Source organism: Salmo trutta, chromosome 16 (assembly GCF_901001165.1).
Source record: "Salmo trutta chromosome 16, fSalTru1.1, whole genome shotgun sequence".
Classification (NCBI taxonomy): domain Eukaryota; kingdom Metazoa; phylum Chordata; class Actinopteri; order Salmoniformes; family Salmonidae; genus Salmo; species Salmo trutta.
In genome coordinates, this window is record NC_042972.1 from 10379445 (window position 1) to 10404299 (window position 24855).

Here is a 24855-nt window from a genome sequence, read left to right on the forward strand (position 1 = left end):
AATCTTCCTGTACTCCTAATCTTCATATACCCCTAATCTTCCTGTACCCCTAATCATCCTGTACCCCTAATCTTCCTGTACTCCTAATCTTCATGTACTCCTAATCTTCATGTACCCCTAATCTTCCTGTACCCCTAATCTTCCTGCTCCCCTAATCTTCCTGTACCCCTAATCTTCCTGTACCTCACGTTCTCTCTATACCCTAAACATCTCATTGTACCCTTTATCTGAAGTTGTGTATATCCTAGACATTGTCTGACTTGTGTCTCACCACAGGGTCAAGCTGGAGACCAGGGTGCATCTGGACCTGCCGGACCAAGTGGATCAAGAGTGAGTATAGACAAAAGCAGTAAAAAGTCTAACACAGGGTTTTGAGAGGTACCTGTCTTATTCATTGTCAACCAAAGAGCATGGCAGGCAGAGCTGTAGTGTACAGTAACAGTACATCTGAATCCTTGCGCGTGTTCTGTTTAGGGACCCCCCGGACCTGTTGGTCCCTCTGGAAAGGATGGTTCCAACGGTATGCCCGGCCCCATCGGACCTCCCGGACCCCGTGGTCGCTCTGGAGAGACTGGTCCCTCTGTGAGTATCGTTCTCATCTCTCAACTTTCTGTATCTTAAGGATCATCAAAAGTTCACAGAGCAGTAGGTGACTTGGTGCCAATCTCAAATGACACCCTATTTCCAATACAGTGCGCTCCCTTTGCTCTGGTCAAAGTAATGCCCTAGGGAGCAGGGTGCCATTTGAGATGGCAGCCAGCCATATGAACACTTGATGCTACCTGTACTTTAACTCCTCTTTGCTCTGTGTTTTTCCTCCTCTGTAATACCTATGGCTCTGCGCTGGTAGCAATACATCACCTGTACCTTGTAGTCTAGCATCTTGGTATCTGTGTATCGCAGGGTCCCCCTGGAAACTCCGGACCCCCTGGTCCTCCTGGTCCTCCCGGCCCTGGTATCGACATGTCTGCCTTCGCTGGCCTGTCTCAGCCTGAGAAATCCCCCGATCCCCTGAGGTACATGAGGGCCGACCAGGCCTCCGGAAACCTGAGGACGCACGACGCCGAGGTGGACGCCACACTCAAGTCTCTCAACAACCAGATTGAGAACATCCGCTCCCCTGAGGGCTCCAAGAAGAACCCTGCACGTACTTGCAGAGACCTGAAGCTGTGCCACCCTGACTGGAAGAGTGGTGAGTGACGGGATAGGAGCGAAGATTGCCTCTTTGTTAGGGGACAAGAGTTTTATAGACCAACATGACTTGACCAGGAAAAGTTGGGGTCCTAAAGTTTCTCCTGGTATGGTCAGGTGATGTGGTGAGGTTAAACTCCTACCCCTACTGATTAGATCGGGAAAAACTCTGTGCTCACGAGGAAATCTGGAAGGTTCTATAGTGTTCAAAAGACAAAATAAATATGACCAGGTGTATTATAGTTACATAGGAAGTACTACTGATTGAATGTGACCTGTCTCCTCCGTCTGTTTGCAGGAGAGTACTGGATCGACCCTAACCAGGGCTGCACCATAGATGCCATCAAGGTCTACTGTAACATGGAGACAGGAGAGTCCTGCGTCTACCCCAAGCCTGCCAGCATCCCCAAGAAGAACTGGTGGTCCAGCAAGAGCAAGGCTGCCAAACACGTCTGGTTCGGGGAGACCATGAACGGAGGATTCCACGTGAGTCACGATTCAATCGCTCTTCTATCCTCATTATACGATTTTGATCATAATGAATACAAAATACAAATTCCCTCTTCAGTCTCAGATTCAATCTCTGCCCTTGGTTAAGTTTTTAAAAAACTGCCAGTGAATTTAAAGGGTTGAATCTTACACATATCTCCCTTTTTATATTCTCAATCGATGCCACCAGTCAGAAGAAGTTTGCTACATTTTTGGTTGTAGTTTTAACCAGACATCATACAGTATATAATTATCACATTGGTCCTAACCTCCCTGTCTCCCCCTCCTCTTTCACTAGTTTTAACTATAGACATGGTTATAATTCTACATCATTGTACTGGATTTAACCTTCCTGTCTCCCCTGCTCTCTCTCCGCGCCCTCTACAGTTCAGCTATGGCGATGACAGCCTGGCTGCCAACACGGCCAGCATCCAGATGACCTTCCTGCGGCTGCTATCCACCGAGGCTAGCCAGAACCTCACCTACCACTGCAAGAACAGTGTGGCTTACATGGACGGGGCCACGGGTAACCTGAAGAAGGCCGTGCTGCTCCAGGGCTCCAACGATGTGGAGATCAGGGCCGAGGGAAACAGCCGCTTCACGTACACCGTCATGCAGGACGGCTGCACGGTGAGAGGACGAAACACACACACACACACACACACACACACACACACACACACACACACACACATACATATACACACACACACACACACATATACACACACACACGCACATACACACACACACACACACACACACACACACACACACACACACATACATATATATATATACACACACACACATACATATACACACACACACACACACACACACACACATACATATACACACACACACATACATATACACACACACACACACACACACACACACACACATACATATACACACACACACACACATATACATACACACAAACTCCTTCAACATTGCAGTCTCGTGGGATTCATTCTTGAGGCAGTGAATGCTGTAAATTTGGTGTGGCAGACCCATATAGTCACAAACATGTCCATTCAGTCAGTGTCTGCTGTCCTCTAACAATATCATCTCTGTCCTCTAACAATATCATCTCTGTCCTCTAACAATATCAGCCCTGTCCTCTAACAATATCAGCCCTGTCCTCTAACAATATCATCTCTGTCCTCTAACAATATCATCTCTGTCCTCTAACAATATCAGCCCTGTCCTCTAACAATATCATCTCTGTCCTCTAATAATATCAGCCCTGTCCTCTAACAATATCAGCCCTGTCCTCTAACAATATCAGCCCTGTCCTCTAACAATATCATCTCTGTCCTCTAACAATATCATCTCTGTCCTCTAACAATATCATCTCTGTCCTCTAACAATATAATCTCTGTCCTCTAACAATATCAGCCCTGTCCTCTAACAATATCAGCCCTGTCCTCTAACAATATCAGCCCTGTCCTCTAACAATATCAGCCCTGTCCTCTAACAATATCATCTCTGTCCTCTAACAATATCAGCCCTGTCCTCTAACAATATCATCCTCTAACAATATCATCTCTGTCCTCTAACAATATCATCTCTGTCCTCTAACAATATCATCTCTGTATCAGCCCTGTCCTCTAACAATATCAGCCCTGTCCTCTAACAATATAATCTCTGTCCTCTAACAATATCAGCCCTGTCCTCTAACAATATCAGCCCTGTCCTCTAACAATATCAGCCCTGTCCTCTAACAATATAATCTCTGTCCTCTAACAATATCAGCCCTGTCCTCTAACAATATCATCTCTGTCCTCTAACAATATCAGCCCTGTCCTCTAACAATATCATCTCTGTCCTCTAACAATATCATCTCTGTCCTCTAACAATATCAGCCCTGTCCTCTAACAATATCATCTCTGTCCTCTAACAATATCAGCCCTGTCCTCTAACAATATCAGCCCTGTCCTCTAACAATATAATCTCTGTCCTCTAACAATATCAGCCCTGTCCTTTAACAATATCAGCCCTGTCCTCTAACAATATCATCTCTGTCCTCTAACAATATAATCTCTGTCCTCTAACAATATCATCTCTTTCCTCTAACAATATCATCTCTGTATCAGCCCTGTCCTCTAACAATATCAGCCCTGTCCTCTAACAATATCAGCCCTGTCCTCTAACAATATAATCTCTGTCCTCTAACAATATCAGCCCTGTCCTCTAACAATATAATCTCTGTCCTCTAACAATATCAGCTCTGTCCTCTAACAATATCATCTCTGTCCTCTAACAATATCATCTCTGTCCTCTAACAATATCATTCTCTAACAATATCATCCTCTAACAATATCATCTCTGTCCTCTAACAATATCATCTCTGTCCTCTAACAATATCATCTCTGTCCTCTAACAATATCATCTCTGTCCTCTAACAATATCATCTCTGTCCTCTAACAATATCAGCCCTGTCCTCTAACAATATCAGCCCTGTCCTCTAACAATATCATCTCTGTCCTCTAACAATATCAGCCCTGTCCTCTAACAATATCAGCCCTGTCCTCTAACAATATCATCCTCTAACAATATCATCTCTGTCCTCTAACAATATCATCTCTGTCCTCTAACAATATCATCTCTGTCCTCTAACAATATCATCTCTGTATCAGCCCTGTCCTCTAACAATATCAGCCCTGTCCTCTAACAATATAATCTCTGTCCTCTAACAATATCAGCCCTGTCCTCTAACAATATCAGCCCTGTCCTCTAACAATATAATCTCTGTCCTCTGACAATATCAGCCCTGTCCTCTAACAATATCATCTCTGTCCTCTAACAATATCAGCCCTGTCCTCTAACAATATCATCTCTGTCCTCTAACAATATAATCTCTGTCCTCTAACAATATCAGCCCTGTCCTCTAACAATATCATCTCTGTCCTCTAACAATATCAGCCCTGTCCTCTAACAATATCAGCCCTGTCCTCTAACAATATAATCTCTGTCCTCTAACAATATCAGCCCTGTCCTCTAACAATATCAGCCCTGTCCTCTAACAATATCATCTCTGTCCTCTAACAATATAATCTCTGTCCTCTAACAATATCATCTCTTTCCTCTAACAATATCATCTCTGTATCAGCCCTGTCCTCTAACAATATCAACCCTGTCCTCTAACAATATCAACCCTGTCCTCTAACAATATAATCTCTGTCCTCTAACAATATCAGCCCTGTCCTCTAACAATATAATCTCTGTCCTCTAACAATATCATCTCTGTCCTCTAACAATATCATCTCTGTCCTCTAACAATATCATCTCTGTCCTCTAACAATATCATCCTCTAACAATATCATCCTCTAACAATATCATCTCTGTCCTCTAACAATATCATCCTCTAACAATATCATCTCTGTCCTCTAACAATATCATCTCTGTCCTCTAACAATATCATCTCTGTCCTCTAACAATATCATCTCTGTCCTCTAACAATATCATCTCTGTCCTCTAACAATATCAGCCCTGTCCTCTAACAATATAATCTCTGTCCTCTAACAATATCATCTCTGTCCTCTAACAATATCAGCCCTGTCCTCTAACAATATCATCTCTGTCCTCTAACAATATCATCTCTGTCCTCTAACAATATCATCTCTGTCCTCTAACAGTATCATCTCTGTCCTCTAACAATATCATCTCTGTCCTCTAACAATATCATCTCTGTCCTCTAACAATATCATCTCTGTCCTTTAACAATATCATCTCTGTCCTCTAACAATATCATCCTCTAACAATATCATCTCTGTCCTCTAACAATATCATCTCTGTCCTCTAACAATATCATCTCTGTCCTCTAACAATATCATCCTCTAACAATATCATCCTCTAACAATATCATCTCTGTCCTCTAACAATATCATCCTCTAACAATATCATCTCTGTCCTCTAACAATATCATCTCTGTCCTCTAACAATATCATCTCTGTCCTCTAACAATATCATCTCTGTCCTCTAACAATATCATCTCTGTCCTCTAACAATATCAGCCCTGTCCTCTAACAATATAATCTCTGTCCTCTAACAATATCATCTCTGTCCTCTAACAATATCAGCCCTGTCCTCTAACAATATCATCTCTGTCCTCTAACAATATCATCTCTGTCCTCTAACAGTATCATCTCTGTCCTCTAACAATATCATCTCTGTCCTCTAACAATATCATCTCTGTCCTCTAACAATATCATCTCTGTCCTTTAACAATATCATCTCTGTCCTCTAACAATATCATCCTCTAACAATATCATCTCTGTCCTCTAACAATATCATCTCTGCCTCTCTGTCCACAGAAACACACAGGAGCATGGGGCAAGACAGTGATTGACTACAGATCACAGAAGACCAGCCGGCTGCCCATCGTGGACATTGCTCCCATGGATATTGGAGGAGCGGACCAAGAGTTTGGAGTCGACGTCGGTGCAGTCTGCTTCTTGTAAAGACAAAGGAATGAAAAAGGAAAAGCTGAGAAAAAACCCCAGAAAAGATGAGAGAGACAGAGAGAGAGAGGAACACACACTTCTAGCAAAATGAATGAAAGAGAGAAAAGAGAAAGATCAAGTCACTTTTTTTTAAAGTAAAAAGTGATTTTTCCAACTAGGATATCTGCACTGAATGGCACCGGCAATATTCATCTGTGATTTCATCGACTTCCAGTCTCCCTCCGTCAACCCCTCCCTCCATTCTCCCATCTACTCCACCCCCCAGCCTGGGAGCACCTCCCCACTAACAAGAAGGAACAAAGGAAGAGGAGAAGGAGAGAAAGGGGGAGCATGTCAGAGAATGACAGAAAGAGAGCCGAGTTGGTGTTATTTATTTATTGTTCAAGTGTAGGTCCCAGGTGTGTTAGGACTGAGTGTGTTACCCTGTAAAAAGGCCCCACGCACAACAACATACATAACCTATCAGTTCCCCACCTCCCCAATCTCCTCTTTTCTTTCTCCTATTCCATACCTTCTCACCCTAAACATTATGTCAAATGCAAACCAAAAATGGAGCAGTGTGATAGGTGCAGGTGTTCCTAGTTCCAACCGCCGCCCCAGTGTGTATCAGGAAGTTACTGTGTATTATAATATAGTCAAATGGTGCTATTGCTGTTAAACCAGTCTGTATTCTTTAACAACCAGATACTGATGTATTAGTGACATGGTTATAATGTGTATATATGTATATGTGTGTGTATACATATATCTACAGTTTTCAGAGAGTACATTTCACGCTGAGATTTGTTTTCAGAGTGGTAAATGTCGCTGCCCCTTCCCCCTGACCACAACCCCCCTCATTGGCTGCCCAATGAAACATAAACCGTGTCTATCATTTTTGTTAGAGACATGTTCAATTCGGGATTTCAATCTCAGATCTAAACTTTTTTTGTTTTGTTTTAATTATATTATAAGCTACCTCACGCTAAAAAAAGAAAGAAACAACTAAGCAAAGTTATCCAAGTTTACAAATCCAGCTTGGGTGATCATATCTTTGGTGATCATAGCTTGGGTGATCATATCTTTGGTGCATGAGACCCCATGTTGTGAGAAGACCACCAGAAGGTGCCTTTAACCCTTGACCTATCCCACTCCACTTTGTCCCATATGCCCCCACTCTCCCCTCACACAGGAAATACCCTCTACCCTGGCAGGAAGTACCTTGGCCCTGGCCACGCCCCGTAGGAACAGGAACAGGGCAAGGCTGTTAGACTCGAGTGAGTTCTTTCTCACAGTGATATCACTACTAGACAATCCAGACCTCCTTTACACACAGAGGAAAACCACCTACGACCAGGCCAGAGGGACATTTTATTTTTGAGGGTGTGTATATTTTGTATTATTTAATAATAATAATAGTATTATTGTTAATAATGATAGCATTACTATTATTATTAAATATGATGATCATGATTTTGTTTTTGTTACAGTTTTGATTCATGTAAATTGGAAATAAAAGAAAAAACAAGTAACAGACTGAAGTCGTTTTGTTATTTTATTTTTTGGGGGGTAATTGTTATTTATCCCCATATTGCTCCAGAGAAAAGTGTGCATCTGGGAAGGTCTTTTTTCTGTACCCTGAAAGTATGATTAAAACCTTTTCTGTTGCTATTATGTTCCCAGAGATAGAAGCAATACCAAATCTTGATCCTGTGTCCTGTATGCACTCTGCCTTGGTCTGTGTGTTTGGGCTAAATGCATATCGAGGGGTGGGTGGCAGTCAGAACACACAAGGAGAGACAGTGGAGAGGTGGATGATGGTGAGCCGCCATTTTCTTTTTGTTTTATTTGTTGGAGAGAAAAGGCTAAATTTAGTGAGGAAGTGGAAAGTTCATATCATGTACTATTTTGTATGTGTAAAATAGTTTTGCAATATTTTCAGATCGTTTTTAAGCATGGTAGATAGAGTAGGAATGGGAAACATTGCCAACCACAATAATCAGTAACTGTATGGGTTTATTATGTCATCCTGTACTTTTTATTTCATTTCCTTTCCTGACTGTTCACCATAGCAATAAAAGGTAGAAGCAGTTCTCTTAACACAGAGACACGTTTGTTTCATTTTTTATATACATTTTGTTCCTAAACTTGGTTTTAAAGTTCATTTAATATTTAATGTATTGGTTTCCAAATCTATGATGTAATCTTTGTTTTAATAACTATTGACATAAAGAACAACTGGTAAACAAATCAACAAAAATACATCACAAATAAAACAACTTTGTAAAAATGACACAAAAGGATTGGTTCTTGTGTTTGGGTTATTGGCATTACCACAGAATCCGTTTTGTCACTCAGGTTGTGGTCTACATTCATTGTAGCCTGTGACACAAAACAGTTACAGAACAGTTAATGATAGTGCAGTGATATCAATTAAAGGAGCAGGGTTATCATTAAAAGCAGGAGTGGGAAAACAACGGGTGGTTTGAGTCAATTATTATTTTGGGTAAAACAATAAACACTCCAGGCCACAGTTGAACTTCTAAAAACCAGACAGAAAGCATGTAGAAATTATAATGGACCTATATATAGTTACATAAATTATAATGGAACTATATAATTATATAAATTATAATGGACATATATATATAGTTACATAAATTATAATGGAACGATATATTTTAAAATAAAATATTTTTCTGGGCCACACATTTTTTTGGACAAACAAAAAAAAAATATATGCGGCCCTCTGTTGAATTTCGAAATCTCAGTGTGGCCCTTGAGCCAAAAGTTTGCCCACCCCTGATTTAAAGGGACAGTGCTATCAGTTAAAGGACCAGGGGTGTCAATTAAACGAGCACTGCTATCATTTAAAGGAACAGGTTTTGTCATTTGTTCAATTATCACAAAATGAATATACATTTCTTAGTTAATTTTCACAGTTTGTTTTGACCATGCACAGTTTCCCCACAACCTGTACTAGAATGGAACTCTGAACACCACAACCTGTACTAGAATGGATCTCTGAACACCACAAACTGTACTAGAATGGAACTCTGAACACCACAACCTGTACTAGAATGGATCTCTGAACACCACAACCTGTACTAGAATAGAACTCTGAACACCACAACCTATACTAGAATGGAACTCTGAACACCACAACCTGTACTAGAATGGAACTCTGAACACCACAACCTATACTAGAATGGATCTCTGAACACCACAACCTGTACTAGAATGGATCTCTGAACACCACAACCTGTACTAGAATGGATCTCTGAACACCACAAACTGTACTTGAATGGATCCCTGAATACCACAACGATACACACATGCAATACAAAGTAATATAGGGTTTCGCAACAAACATGTGGCTACACAGTGTCTGAGACAAATGGAATACAGAAATATCGATCATGTTTTGATATTCACAGGAAACTCATTACAGATGGGCTGGTGAACATGTACTCCAGTTTGTTCATGAGACACTTAACATCCTATTCTGATCGCTATAACAACGATATGGTACAGGAATGTCCAACTTTGAGAGGCTAAAAACTTGCCTCATTACATCACATGTCACATTGGCCTGCTCTCGCTGTGCACAAAGACAACTGTCTCTTAAACTCACTTCAGTCAAAATAGGAAAGTCCAGGAGAAAAATAGAGGACCATTACTTTAAAGGGATACTTCAGGATTTGGCAATGAGGCCCTTGACTTCCACAGAGTCAATTGAACTTGTGGATACCAATTTCCTGTCTCTTCATCCAGTATGAAGGAAGTTAGAGGGAGTTTAGTGAGCCAATGCTAGCTCGCGTTAGCGCAATGACTGTAAGTCTATGGGTATCTACTAGCAATGACTGGAAGTCTATGGGTATCTACTAGCATGCTAGCAGATACCCATAGGCTTCCAGTCATTGCGCTAACGCTAGTTAGCATTTACACTAGCACTAGTTAATCAACTTCCTTCAAACTTCACACAGAGATAATAATGGTATCCACGAGTTCATCTGACTTTGGGGTAGTAGACAAAGTCAAAATCCCAAAGTGTCCCTTTAACCCCACACACAGGCTTTAAAATTGCACTCAGAAGACAATTTAGGATCCACAGAAACGAGCTGTTCTGAAAAACCATGTTTGTTTCATTCGTCTGATAATTTTTGACAAAGATCATGTTAATTATTAAACCACTCTAAATCGGGTCTTAATTTAATTTGTCTGCTTCCGAGACAGCTGATACCCTGCCGTCATACTCTACTCTCTGCTTCCGAGCCAGCTAATACCCTGCCGTCATACTCTACTCTCTGCTTCCGAGCCAGCTAATACCCTGCCGTCATACTCTACTCTCTGCTTCCGAGACAGCTAATACCCTGCCGTCATACTCTACTCTCTGCTTCCGAGCCAGCTAATACCCTGCCGTCATACTCTACTCTCTGCTTCCGAGCCAGCTAATACCCTGCCGTCATACTCTACTCTCTGCTTCCGAGCCAGCTGATACCCTGCCGTCATACTCTACTCTCTGCTTCCGAGCCAGCTGATACCCTGCCGTCATACTCTACTCTGCTTCCGAGACAGCTGATACCCTACCGTCATACTCTACTCTCTGCTTCCGAGCCAGCTAATACCCTGCCGTCATACTCTACTCTCTGCTTCCGAGCCAGCTAATACCCTGCCGTCATACTCTACTCTCTGCTTCCGAGCCAGCTAATACCCTGCCGTCATACTCTACTCTCTGCTTCCGAGCCAGCTGATACCCTGCCGTCATACTCTACTCTCTCCCACTCGGCCAATTTAGAAATGATTGCTTGCTGCGTACTTGATGACCAGAAACTGATTTGCCACCCACTTCATAGAGCCAGGGTAAATTTAGAACAGCACGAAGTAATCAATGTTGTGGGGATTGAGAATATGGATGACTAGCTGGTTGGGACTCATTGACCTTGTAGCTTGAGGGTTAAAACGGCCTTCACTGCCCTTCAAAGCCTGGAGTAGAATAGCTAGTTCTAATGATCCAGAATATGAATCAACATCACATACCCTTTGAGCCGGATGGATAGAGTACAAACAGACCCTCTGATTAGGCTTCTGGTTTGTAAGGATCTGCTATCTGCCGTTCAAAATGAATTAAGTCAAGGTCTGTTTTCCCTGTTAACAGTATAATGGAATATGAATGCCACCAGTATGACGATGAAAGGTGCCAATAAATATTTACTTTTTGTTATCGTTTCGCTATTTCGCTCCTTCTTTCTTCTTTGTGTCTTTCCATTTGGACACTGTTAAAGATGTGTTTTTTTGTAATTTGTAAAAAATAAATGAAAAATATATTTCAAGTATTGGAAAGTATACTGAACAAAATAGAAACGCAACATGTGAAGTGTTGGTCCCATGTTTCATGATGTAAAATAAAAGATCCCAGAAATGTTCCATTCGCACAAAAGCGTATTTCCATACGCACAAAAAGCTTCTTCACCTGCAAGATTGTCTGAGACAACTAAAGAACTTCTGCACAAACTGTCAGAAACCGTTTCAGGGAAGCTCATCCGCATGCTTGTCGTTTTCACCAGGGTCTTGACCTGACTGCAGTTTGGAGTTGTAACCGACTTCAGTGGGCAAATGCTCACCTTTGATGGCCACTGTCACGCTGGAGAAGTGTTCTCTTCACGTATTAATCACGGTTTCAACTGTACCGGGTAGATGGCAGACAACTTGTATGGCGTCTTGTGGGCGAGCGGTTTGCTGATAACAACGTTGTGAACAGAGTGCCCCGTGGTGGCTGTATGGTATGGGCAGGCATAAGCTATGGACAACGAACACAAATGCATTTTATCAATGGCAATTTAAATGCACAGAGATACCATGACAAGATCCTGAGGCCCATTGTTGTGCCATTCATCCGCCGCCATCACCTTATGGTTCAGCATTATAATGCACGGTCCCATGTCGCAAGGATCTGTACACAATTCCTGGAAGCTGAAAATGTCCCAGTTCTTCCATGGCCTGCATACTCACCAGACATGTCACCCATTGAGCACGTTTGGGATGCTCTGGATCAACGTGTACGACAGCGTGTTCTAGTTCCTGCCAATATCCAGCAACTTCGCACAGCCATTGAAGAGGAGTGGGACAACATTCCACTGGCCACAATCAACAGCCTGATCAACTCTATGCGAAGGAGATGTGTCATGCTGCATGAGGCAAATGGTGGTCACACCAGATACTGACAGGTTTTCTGATCCACGCCCCTACTTTTTTTTTTACAGTATCTATCCCCAACAGTCATGTGAAATCCATAGATTAGGGGGTCATTTATTTATTGAAATTGACTGATTTCCTTATATGAACTGTGAAATGTTAAAAATCGTTGTATGTTGCGTTTACATTATTTTGTTCAGTGAGACAGTAGTTACAAAAATAAAATGTTGTAATTATTTCATTCAAGTCAGAGTTGTTATAGAGAGTCCATTTTAAATTAACAGTTGTAAGTACAACCATCTCCAATCCAATACAGAGACGTGCAATGTATTGATTTCTCAACAGACAGAAGCCCCTAAATTGTTGCAACCGAATGCAGTCTCTTGGGCCTTCTCTTGGGCCTTCTCATAGGCCTTCTCTTGGGCCTTCTCATAGGCCTTCTCATAGGCCTTCTCTTGGGCCTTTTCTTGGGCTTTCTCTTACGCCTTCTCTTGGGCTTTCTCATAGGCCTTCTCTTGGGCCTTCCCTTGGGCCTTCTCTTGGGCCTTCTCTTGGTCGGGTTGTTTTTGTTAAAAATAATGTGTTCTCAATAACTTGCCTTAAATGAGGGCAATAAATAAATAGTTCAGAAACCAGTGCTTATCGTGTCTGTCTCCGTGGGTGTTTTCTTCGGACTGGGCAAACTCTTCAGATACTCCAGATGTCTTCTGGTCTCAGCCTGGTTCTGTCTCACGTAGTAGACCACATAAACAATGACCATAAAGAACCACACGAACATAGTCACCAGCATGGCTACATCTGTTGTCTTCCTCTGGAGACTACAGAAGTTCACCCCAGAGTTAAGCAGCTTAACCAGGGGTTGACCGGAGTGCTCCGCTGCCCCTCCTGGATCCTCCCAGCGACTCCCCTCCCCGGAGCCCCTCACTGAGCTCTCACACACGATTCCGTTGACCGTCTCCGGCTCTAGATTTAACGTCTCCATCAGCTCCTGCAGGGTACAGTCGCAGTGCCACGGGTTGCTGTAGAGGCGCGTTTTGGCCCGCGTGGAACCAAACTCGTCCCGGGTGGCCTGGCGTAACAGGTTGTGGGAGAGGTCCAGGAGACGGAGCTCTGAGCTCAGGTGTCGCAGGGCCCCGGAGGAGAGGGTGTTGATGTGGTTGTGGGAGAGATACAGCTCCCTCAGGTGGGTCAGCTCCCTGAAGGTATATAACATGAGGAAGTGTCAGAAACATCATAATTACCCAGAACTAAAGACAAACTGGGAGCGAGATTTGAATTTTAATGAATTAATTAATGAATTAATAAAAGACAATAACGGAGCAGGGTGAATAAAAAATCATATTAAAACACAACTGTTATCTTCCTTGCCTGAAGGCCCCCTCGGGGAGCGAGCGGATGTAGTTTCTCTCCAGGTGTAGTGTGACGGTGTCCGGAGGAAGGCCCTGGGGGAACTCACGGAGCCCAGCGTCTGTACACAGCACCATGTTGCTCTCCCACACACAGTGGCAGCTGTCAGGGCACTGGGGGAACACCGGGGGGAGGAGGAGAAGGAGCAGGAAAGGCAGGGTGAACAGCCAACTTCCAAACTCTCTCTGCAGGCCTCGACCCAGGCTCGGTCCCAGCCTTTTCCCCAGGCTCGGCTCCAGCCCTCTCTCTCTCCGCTCCCCTGTCCCCATCCATTTCCCCTGTGAACCCTCTCTCCTAGTAATCTCCATCCCTCTCCCTGGTGCACCACCATGACATCCAGTCCTTCCGCTGGGGCACATGGCCTCACCATAGCCCCAGACTAACCCCAGATCCAGAGGGAGATGACAGGGCCAGCTGAGCCTGATGGAACAGAACAGAAAACGGGATGAGAACAGACTATAGAATACATCCACGTGTGGAGAAGGGAAACAACACAGGTCACAGCCGCAGTGAGTCGAACACACAGAAAGAACCTCCACAGGGAAAAACGACTCACAGTACATGTACACCCACATCCACGGTTGGAGAAGGGAAACAACACTGAAAGACAGGAAAAAACAGGAGCTAGATATCAATGTCCTGTAAATGCTCCCCAGGGAAATAACAATTGGCTTTGTTATGGCAATGATTCAACCCTCAGGTTATTATGACCTTAGGTTCATGAAGACCCAAGGGTCTAACAGGCTATATGGTTATAACATATCGACCCTTAGGTCATTAAGACCTTAGGACTTAGAACATAACAACTTAAAGCTGGAATCCAAAATGGTGAAACAGCCACATCTGCGATATTAGAACAACAAAAGAAGTTACTGCAAACAATGAACACGGTTTTATAGAAGAGAACAATATGTACAGTATTTTTTTTACTATGCTGCATGATGATCCTCAGCTCGGCAACAAAAACAACGGTGGTGTGGCGTTCAGTGGCACTGTTTCCCACCACTGCAGATTCCAGAAAGAAAGAAAGAAAGAGAAAGTGAGAGAGAGAGAGAGAGAGAGCGAGAGAGAGGCGATTAAGGTTCAGGACAATAACGGGGAGGAATAAAAACAAAAAAACTGATTAAGCCCATTCATCTGAAAAATCCTCCTTGTCACAAACAGTCACAACTAGCTACCAAAGGCACATAGAGAGAGTGTGAAGGAGGACAGGACATTACTTGATGTGCCTCATTGTTATGAAGGAGATATTATTCAATAACTAGCCACCTATTATACACTAGCACAAATCATACCTCCTTTTAAGTTCCACGTGCAAATCGTTCCTCTGCCCACTTCGCTTCCCTCCATTGAATAGGGCTCCGTTGTTTCAACGCCCACAAAGACCAGTAGACTGAAAAGCCCTATACGGATTGACCATGCCTCCACAGCCATGCCCTGCCAAAGGACCCTAGTATGCGGAATAGGTAGCTGGAGTTCGTCGGTCCCCAAGTGTGCACTAGTAATGCTAGCTTGGTGTGCAACGACCGGTGGTGGTGAGTATAACCAGCGATACTGGAATATAATAACCTGTGGTAAAAGTTAGGAAGCTATCTTTTGATAAAGCGAGGCAGGCTAGCTAAAGTTAGATAGCCAGGCAGGCTAGCTAATGTTTTAGCTAACGTTAGCAAAGCTAACGCTAGCTACCTCATTACAACTTAGTTACGTCGTAGCTCATACAACTTTATTGTGTATTGACTACATACTGCTGGTTGTGTAACATTATCATTTCAAACCAACTTGGTTTCTCCTGCGCTTGGGACAGGGGATACACGTGACTCTTGGGAAGTGCAGCGTCTACCATGAGATTTATCGCACAATCCCCCTGTCGATGGGGTGGTAATTGAGTCGCCTTCCTTTTACAGAAGGCGAGAGCCAAATCGGCATATTCGGGGGGAATGCACACGGTGGAAACCTGGTCTGGACTTTCCACTGTAGTAGCACCGACAGAAACCCCTATACACCTACCTGAGCACTCTCGCGACCACCCCGTGAGAGCCCTCTGTGGCCAAGAAAAAGTGGGGTTATGACTAGTTAACCAAGGTAGACCCAGCACCACGGGATACGCAGGAGTGTCAATAAGCAAAATACAAATTTTTTCCTTGTGACCCCCCTGCGTCACCATACTCAAAGGAGCTGTGGCCTCCTTGATCAACCCTGACCCTAATGGTCAACTATCCAAGGTGTGCACGGGGAAAGGCACATCCACGGGTACAATAGGGATCCCTAAACTATTAGCAAAAGCTTGATCAATGAAATACCCAGCCACGCCTGAATCTACTAGCGCCTTATGCTGGGAACGCGGGGGGGGAAAAATCTGGGAAAGTAACAGACACAAATATATGTGCAACAGAGGGCTCTGGATGATAATGGTGCCTACTCACCTGGGGTGGCGCCAGAACGCCCTGCCTGCTACCTCGATTTCCAGAAGAACCTACCCGGCACTGACCAGCAGTGTGCCCTCTGCGGCCACCGATGGTGCACGAGCGGGAACCCCCTCCAGTCTCCCTGTGCACCCTCTCTCCCGGCTCCCTGGGTATAGGAGGGGGGTGCGGCAGGTTGGAACCACCAGACCCCAATCTGGACGTCCACGAGCAGCCAGCAAGTTGTCCAGCCGGATGGACAGATCCACCAGCTGGTCGAAGGTGAGGGTGGTGTCTCTGCAGGCCAGCTCCCGACGGACGTCCTCACGCAGACTGCAGCGATAATGGTCGATCAGGGCTCCGTGATTCCATCCCGCACCGGCTGCCAGGGTCCTGAACTCCAATGCAAAATCCTGGACGCTCCTCGTCTCCTGCCTCAGATGGTAGAGGCGCTCACCCGCCGCTATGCCCTCGGGTGGGTGGTCGAAGACTGCCCGGAAACGGTGGATGAAGGCCTCATAACGGTCCAACACCGCATCTACTCCGTCACACACAGCGCTGGGCCATTCCAGGGCTCTCCCGGTGAGGCACGAGACAAGGGCGAAACTCTTCTCACGGTCTGATGGAACTGGGTGGACCGTGGCCAGATAAAGGTCTAATTGGAGGAGGAAACCCTGGCAGCCGGCAGTATTTCCGTCGTAACCCTGAGGCATGGATGTTCGGATTGCACCGGGTTCAGGTTGAGAAGGGGCGTGCAGTATAGACCCAGGTGGGCTGGTGGAGGCGCTGGAAGAACTCCCTGTCTCTCCCGGTCCATCTTCTGGACAACGCGATCCATGGCGGCACACAGATGGTAAAGCTTCTTCGCTTGCTCCTGGACGCGCTCCTCCACCTCCATGTCCGGGGTATCCTCTCCTGCTGACTTCAATATTCTGGTCGGTGATTCTGTCATATTCGTGTATGTAGGTGGCAGGGAAGTCAGGCGCAGGAGAAACCAATTTGGTTAAATATGGAGTATTTAATTAAAAACAAACTCCAAAACCAAGATACAAAATAAAATGGGTAAAGGAAACCCATCGCACACCTATAGACAAACCCACGTAACATAACAATCAAACAATCACCGACAAGGACATGAGGGGAAACAAAGGGTTAAATACACAAGTAATTAATGGGATTGGAAACAGGTGTGATGGAAGACAAGACAAAAGCAATGGATAATGAAAAACTGATCAATGATGGCTAGAAGGCCGGTGACGTCGACCGCCGAGCACCACCCGTGCAAGGAGGGGCATCAACTTCAGCAGAAGTCATGACAGACAGCCTAGAAACAGTGGGGTAACTGCCTGAACAACATATTTTTTACCTTGTCAGCTCTGAGATTTGATCTAGCAACCTTTTGGTTACTGGACCAATGCTCTAACCACTAGGCTACCTGCCACCCTATTGCTGACAGGTGTAGTATAACATTGAGCACACAGCCATGTAATCTCCAAAAACAAACATTGGCAGTAGGATGGCCCATACTGAAATGATCAGTGACTTTCAGCATTGCACCGTCATGAGATGCCACCTTTCCAACAAGTCAGTTCGTCAAATGTATGCCCTGCTAGAGCTGCACTGGTCAACTGTAAGTGCTGTTATTTTGAAGTGGAAACGTCTAGGAGCAACAATGGCTTAGCCGTGAAGTGGTAGGCCACACAAAGTCACAGAAAATTACCACCGAGTGCTGAAGCTCGTAGTGCTTGGTTGCAACACTCACTACCAAGTTCCAAACTGCCTCTGTAAGCAACGTCAGCACAAGAACAGTTTGTCGGGAGCTTCATGAAATGGTTTTCCATGGCCGAACATCCAAGCCTAAGATCACGCTTCACCATCTGGCAGTCCGACAGACGAATCTGAGTTTGGCGGATGCCAGGAGAACGCTAGCTGTCACCAATGCATAGTGCCAACTGTAAAGTTTGGTGGAGGAGGAATAATGGTCTGGGGCTGTTTTTCATGGTTCGAGCTAGACCCCTTAGTTCCAGTGAAGGGAAATCTAAATGCTGCAGCATACAATGACATTCTAGACGATTCTGTGCTTCCAACTTAGTGGCAACAGTTTGGGGAAGGCCCTTTCCTGTTTCAGCATGACAATGCCCCCTTGCACAAAGCGAGGTCCATACACAAATGGTTTGTCAAGATCGGTGTGGAAGAACTTGACTGGCCTGCACAGAGTCCTGACCTAAACCCCATCAAACACCTTTGGGATTAATTGGAACGCCGACTGCGAGCCAGGCCTAATCGACTAACATCAGTGCCCGACCTCACTAATGCTCTTGTGAATGGAAGTAAGTCCCTGCAGCAATGTTCCAAAATCTAGTGGAAAGATTTCCCAGAAGAGTGGAGGTTGTTTTAGCAGCAAAGGGGGAACCAACTCCATACTAATGCCCATGATTTTGGAATGAGATGTTCGACAAGCAGATGTCCACATACTTTTTGTCATGTAGTGTACATTCTTTATGAGGATTGCCTGCTGCAGTTGTTCGAGAGATATCTAGTTAACAGCCGAACATGCAACATAGAGAAGACCAGCAAGGGCACCCTCAGCATCACGTAGACATGCCCTCGCTGTGAGCATTCCTGTAAATGAAACAGAGAGGACACTTGATTCAGGTTGGTGACATTTGACCTGGTTAAAGGTCAAAAGAGTTTTGAGTTTTGTCCCAATTCACCTTGATAACCTCGCCTGGTGGAACCAGCCTGATCGCTGTGTTCACCATTCTATTTCACTTTACATATCACGATATCTGAAGTGGAATAGAAAGGTGAATGCAGTGATCAGGTTGTTTTCATCAGGCTAATCATAACTACCATTGATAATGTAATCAGTGCTCTGTGTGTGTGTTTGTGTGTGACTGACCAGTATATTTGATGAGGGTTCTGGAGCTGGGGTCATTGTCCATTTGGAAGACCCATTTGCGACCAAGCTTTAACTTCCTGACTGATGTCTTGAGATGTTGCTTCAATATATCCACATAACTTTCCACCCTCATGATGCCATCTATTTTGTGAAGTGCACCAGTCCCTCCTGCAGCAAAGCACCCCAGAACATGATGCTGCCACCCCCGTGCTTCATGGTTGGGATGGTGTTCTTCGGCTTGCAAGCCTCCCCCTTTTTCCTCCAAACATAATGATGGTCATTATGGCCAAACAGTTCTATTTTTGTTTCATCAGACCAGAAGACATTTCTCCAAAAAGTACGGTCTTTGTCCCCATGTGCAGTTGCAAACCGTAGTCTGGCTTTTTATGGTGGTTTTGGAGCAGTAGCTTCTTCCTTGCTGAACGGCCTTTCAGGTTATGTCGATATAGGGCTCATTTTACTGTGGATATAGATACTTTTGTACCTGTTTCCTCCAGCATCTTCACAAGGTTCTTTGCTGTTGTTCTGGGATTGATTTGCACTTTGCGCACCAAAGTACGTTCATCTCTAGGAGACAGAACGCGTCTACTTCCTGAGTGGTATGACGGCTGAGTGGTCCCGTGGTGTTTAGACTTGCGTACTATTGTTTGTACAGATGAACGTGGTACCTTCAGGCATTTGGAAATTGCTCCCAATAATGAACCAGACTTGTGGAGGTTTACAATTTTTTTCTGAGGTCTTGGCTGATTTATTTTGATTTTCCCATGATGTCAAGCAAAGAGGCACTGAGTTTGAAGGTAGGCCTTGAAATACATCCACAGGTACCCCTCCAATTGACTCAAATTATGTCAATTAGCCTATCAGAAGCTTCTAAAGCCATGACATCATTTTCTGGAATTGTCCAAGTTGTTTAAAGGCACAGTACACTTAGTGTATGTAAACTTCTGACCCACTGGAATTGTGATACAGTGAAATAATCTGTCTGTAAACAATTGTTGGAAAAATTACTTGTGTCATGCACAAAGTATATGTCCTAACCGACTTGCAAAAACTATAGTTTGTTAACAAGAAATTTGTGGAGTGGTTGAAAAACTAGTTTTAATGAATCCAACCTAAGTGTATGTAAACTCCCGACTTCAACTGTATACAGGGGGGTGCCGGTACAGAGTCAATGTGCGGGGGCACCGGTTAGTTGAGGTAGTATGTACATGTAGGTAGAGTTAATTAAAGTGATTATGCATAGATGACAACAGAGAGTGGCATTGGTGTGGAGAGGGGAGGGGGGGCAATGCAAATAGTCTGGGTAGCCATTTGACTAGTTACCAACCTGCAGGAGGATTGTTTGTTGTGATTGAGTCAGGGGAAACACCTGCGGGCAAGGTTCTGACAGATGGGTGTGTCTTGGTGGTGGCAGGGACACACCCAAGAAACACCCACATCAAACCACACCCTCAAGCCAACTCAAGTTTGGCTTCTGTTATGGTCACCAGCATTTCTTGAGGATCCAGAATCCAACAGACGTGAATCCCAAATATTTATAATTAACTTGTAGATTCCATTTGAAATCAACCAAACCCTAGGTCTATTCTAATTTCTGTTTGTAGTTGAATCCTGGGCTGAATTTAAACAATAGCTGTCGATGACTTCCCAAATGCTATATAGGCCTAAATAAATAAAGTATGGTTACTTTGAATTTGATCTGTTGAACCTACCCTTTGGAATGACTTATTTAGCAACAAGGAATCTATTAAGTGGAGATTTCTCAACAATCATTCTTACACTAGCTCATAAGTTGTAGTCAGTGATCAATAGCAAGGCTGGGCTTGGTTAAAACCCAGGATGGGAGACCGAAGACATACCTGTAGATAGATCAATTCTCCAGTAGGAGGTTGCTGCCCAGCCTATAGTTTTTTTCTTATCATGGATATTACATTGATGATCTGACGTTGTTTCAAAAGGTACAAATTCAACATATTTTATATAACATTTCAATACAAGATGTTGGAAATTGGTTACCATGATGACATCATCCTGTGAATGAAATGTTACCGTCAAAACGGCACAAATGTATGACTTTTTTCAAATCCAATGTATTTTCCAAATAGATTCCATGTCGCAATACGTTGACACATTGAAACAACATTGATTTAACCAGTTTGTGCCCAGTCAACCTCCCTCCCTCCCTCCCACACACATCTGACAAGCATGACATTGCAGTAATTTACTCTCATTTATCTATTATTAAATCAATCTCCCCACAGATCATCCTTAATCATGTTAGTGAGGATACATCTCAGTGTCTATAGTAGCCAGAGACATTAAGGGCTGCATCCCAAATGGCCCCCTATTCCCTATATAGTGTACAACTGTTGACTAGGGCCCTGGCTAGTACACTATACAGGAAATAGGGGGCCATTTGAGACTCGATGGGATGGATGTCTGAGTAGCACTGCTGATTCACTATACCAGACCAACACATCAATCCTCCCTCACCGTGTCAATAAGAACACAGCGGGAAGAGACACAGCACATGGGTTGTGTCGCCCTATGGGACTCCCAATTACAGCCGGTTGTGATACAGCCTGGAATCAAACCAGGGTCTGTAGTAACGCCTATAGCACTGAGATGCAGTGCCTTAGACCACTGCGCCACTCGGAAGCCCCATGGCATGTGTTAGGTCGGGTTGGAGCTATCTGTTGTCACAGCTGGAAGGGACACAGACTGGCTGGGCTGGGCTGGGGACTGGGCTGGGGACTGGGGACTGGGCTGGGGACTGGGCTGGGGACTGGGCTGGGGACTGGGCTGGGCTGGGGACTGGGCTGGGGACTGGGCTGGGGACTGGGCTGGGCTGGGGACTGGGCTGGGGACTGGACTGGGCTGGGGACTGGGCTGGGGACTGGGCTGGGCTGGGGACTGGGCTGGGGACTGGGGACTGGGCTGGGGACTGGGCTGGGGACTGGGCTGGGGACTGGACTGGGCTGGGCTGGGGACTGGGCTGGGCTGGGGACTGGGCTGGGCTGGGGACTGGGCTGGGGACTGGGCTGGGGACTGGGCTGGGCTGGGCTGGGGACTGGGCTGGGGACTGGGCTGGGGACTGGGCTGGGGACTGGGCTGGGCTGGGCTGGGGACTGGACTGGGGACTGGGCTGGGGACTGGGCTGGGCTGGGCTGGGGACTGGGCTGGGGACTGGGCTGGGGACTGGGCTGGGTTGGAGATAGCCTATCACTATATTTCAAACCAACCACTGACGTGCATGGCCAAAGAGCTATTTTCATGTGTGTGATAGAAGCACCAGAAAAGTAGCTCATACCTACGGTAAAATATGGTGGTGTCGCAAAGCTAACTAAAAAGCAGCATTCGCAAATGGAGGATGGCTTTCACTTCAGCAGTAATAAATTTATGAACTTCTTTGAGGAAAAGATCATGATCATTAGAAAGCAAATTACGGACTCCTCTTTAAATCTGGGTATTCCTCCAGGGCTCCATTGTCCTGAGTCTGCACAACTCTGCCAGGACCTAGGATCAAGGGAGATACTAAAGTGTTTTAGTACTATATCTCTTGACATAATGATGAAAATAATCATGGCCTCCAAACCCTCAAGCTGCATACTGGACCCTATTCCAACTAAACTACTGAAAGAGCTGCTTCCTGTGCTTGGCCCTCCTATGTTGAACATAATAAACGGCTCTCTATCCACCGGATGTGTACCAAGCTCACTAAAAGTGGCAGTAATAAAGCCTCTCTTGAAAAAGCCGAATCTTGACCCAGAAATTATAAAAAACTATCGGCCTATATCGAATCTTCCATTCCTCTCAAAAATTTTAGAAAAAGTTGTTGCGCAGCAACTCACTGCCTTCCTGAAGACAAACAATGTATACGAAACGCTTCAGTCTGGTTTTAGACCCCATCATAGCACTGAGACTGCACTTGTGAAGGTGGTAAATGACCTTTTAATGACGTCAGACCGAGGCTCTGCATCTGTCCTCATGCTCCTAGATCTTAGTGCCGCTTTTGATACCATCGATCACCACATTCTTTTGGAGAGATTGGAAACCCAAATTGGTCTACATGGACAAGTTCTGGCCTGGTTTAGATCTTATCTGTCGGAAAGATATCAGTTTGTCTCTGTGAATGGTTCGTCCTCTGACAAATCAATTGTAAATTTCGGTGTTCCTCAAGGCTCCGTTCTAGGACCACTATTGTTTTCACTATATATTTTACCTCTTGGGGATGTCATTCGAAAACATAATGTTAAATTTCACTGCTATGCGGACGACACACAGCTGTACATTTCAATGAAACATGGTGAAGCCCCAAAATTGCCCTCGCTAGAAGCCTGTGTTTCAGACATAAGGAAGTGGATGGCTGCAAATTTTCTACTTTTAAACTCGGACAAAACAGAGATGCTTGTCCTAGGTCCCAAGAAACAAAGAGATCTTCTGCTGAATCTGACAATTAATCTGGATGGTTGTACAGTCGTCTCAAATAAAACTGTGAAGGACCTCGGCGTTACTCTGGACCCTGATCTCTCTTTTGAAGAACATATCAAGACTGCTTCAAGGACAGCTTTTTTCCATATACGTAACATTGCAAAAATCAGAAACTTTCTGTCCAAAAATGACGCAGAAAAATGTATCCATGCTTTTGTTACTTCTAGGCTCGACTACTGCAATGCTCTACTTTCCGGCTACCCGGATAAAGCACTAAACAAACTTCAGTTAGTGCTAAATACGGCTGCTAGAATCCTGACTAGAACCAAAAAATTTGATCATATTACTCCAGTGCTAGCCTCCCTACACTGGCTTCCTGTTAAGGCAAGGGCTGATTTCAAGGTTTTACTGCTAACCTACAAAGCATTACATGGGCTTGCTCCTACCTATCTTTCCGATTTGGTCCTGCCGTACATACCTACACGTACGCTACGGTCACAAGACGCAGGCCTCCTAATTGTCCCTAGAATTTCTAAGCAAACGGCTGGAGGTAGGGCTTTCTCCTATAGAGCTCCATTTTTATGGAATGGTCTGCCTACCCATGTGAGAGACGCAGACTCAGTCTCAACCTTTAAGTCTTTACTGAAGACTTATCTCTTCAGTAGGTCCTATGATCAAGTATAGTCTGGCCCAGGAGTGTGAAGGTGAACAGAAAGGCTGGAGCAACGAACCGCCCTTGCTGTCTCTGCCTTGTCGGTTCCCCTCTTCCCACTGGGATTCTCTGCCTCTAACCCTTTTACAGGGGCTGAGTCACTGACTTACTGGTGTTCTTCCATGCCGTCCATGGGAGGGGTGCGTCACTTGAGTAGGTTGAGCCACTGACGTGGTCTTCCTGTCTGGGTTGGCGCCCCCCCCTTGGGTTGTGCCGTGGCGGAGATCTTTGTGGGCTATACTCGGCCTTGTCTTCGGACGGTAAGTTGGTGGTTGTAGATATCCCTCTAGTGGTGTGGGGGCTGTGCTTTGGCAAAGTGGGTGGGGTTATATCCTGCCTGTTTGGCCCTGTCCGGGGGTATCATCGGATGCGCCACAGTGTCTTCTGATCCCTCCTGTCTCAGCCTCCAGTATTTATGCTGCAGTAGTTTGTGTCGGGGGGCTAGGGTCAGTCTGTTACATCTGGAGTATTCTCTTGTCTTATCCGGTGTCCTGTGTGAATGTAAATATGCTCTCTCTAATTCTCTCTTTCTCTCTTTCTTTCTTTCTCTCGGAGGACCTGAGCCCTAGGACCATGCCTCAGGACTACCTGGCATGATGACTCCTTGCTGTCCCCAGTCCACCTGGCCATGCTGCTGCTCCAGTTTCAACTGTTCTGCCTGCGGCTACGGAA

At 44.9% G+C, this 24855-nt stretch overlaps 2 protein-coding genes across 3 annotated transcripts in view; one reads left to right on the forward strand and one right to left on the reverse strand.

Annotated features, from left to right (window-relative positions):
- The window catches only part of LOC115150060 (collagen alpha-1(II) chain), an 82885-nt gene extending 74647 nt beyond the window's left edge, over positions 1-8238 (forward strand). For both annotated transcript variants that reach the window (XM_029692965.1, XM_029692966.1), the window contains 6 exons: positions 277-330; positions 475-582; positions 904-1192; positions 1490-1677; positions 2068-2310; positions 6006-8238. In XM_029692965.1, the coding sequence (XP_029548825.1) occupies positions 277-330; positions 475-582; positions 904-1192; positions 1490-1677; positions 2068-2310; positions 6006-6152 (1029 nt within the window). In that variant the 3' untranslated portion in view covers positions 6153-8238. The remainder of the gene's footprint in view (positions 1-276; positions 331-474; positions 583-903; positions 1193-1489; positions 1678-2067; positions 2311-6005) is intronic.
- A 4716-nt stretch (positions 8239-12954) lies between these two features.
- Positions 12955-14005, reverse strand: LOC115151168 (leucine-rich repeat-containing protein 3-like). The gene is made up of 2 exons (XM_029695180.1): positions 13698-14005; positions 12955-13525 (listed from the first exon to the last, which is right to left on the reverse strand). Exons 1-2 carry the CDS (start codon positions 14003-14005, stop codon positions 12955-12957), a joined length of 879 nt encoding a protein of 292 aa, XP_029551040.1.
- Between the last annotated feature and the right edge of the window lie 10850 nt (positions 14006-24855).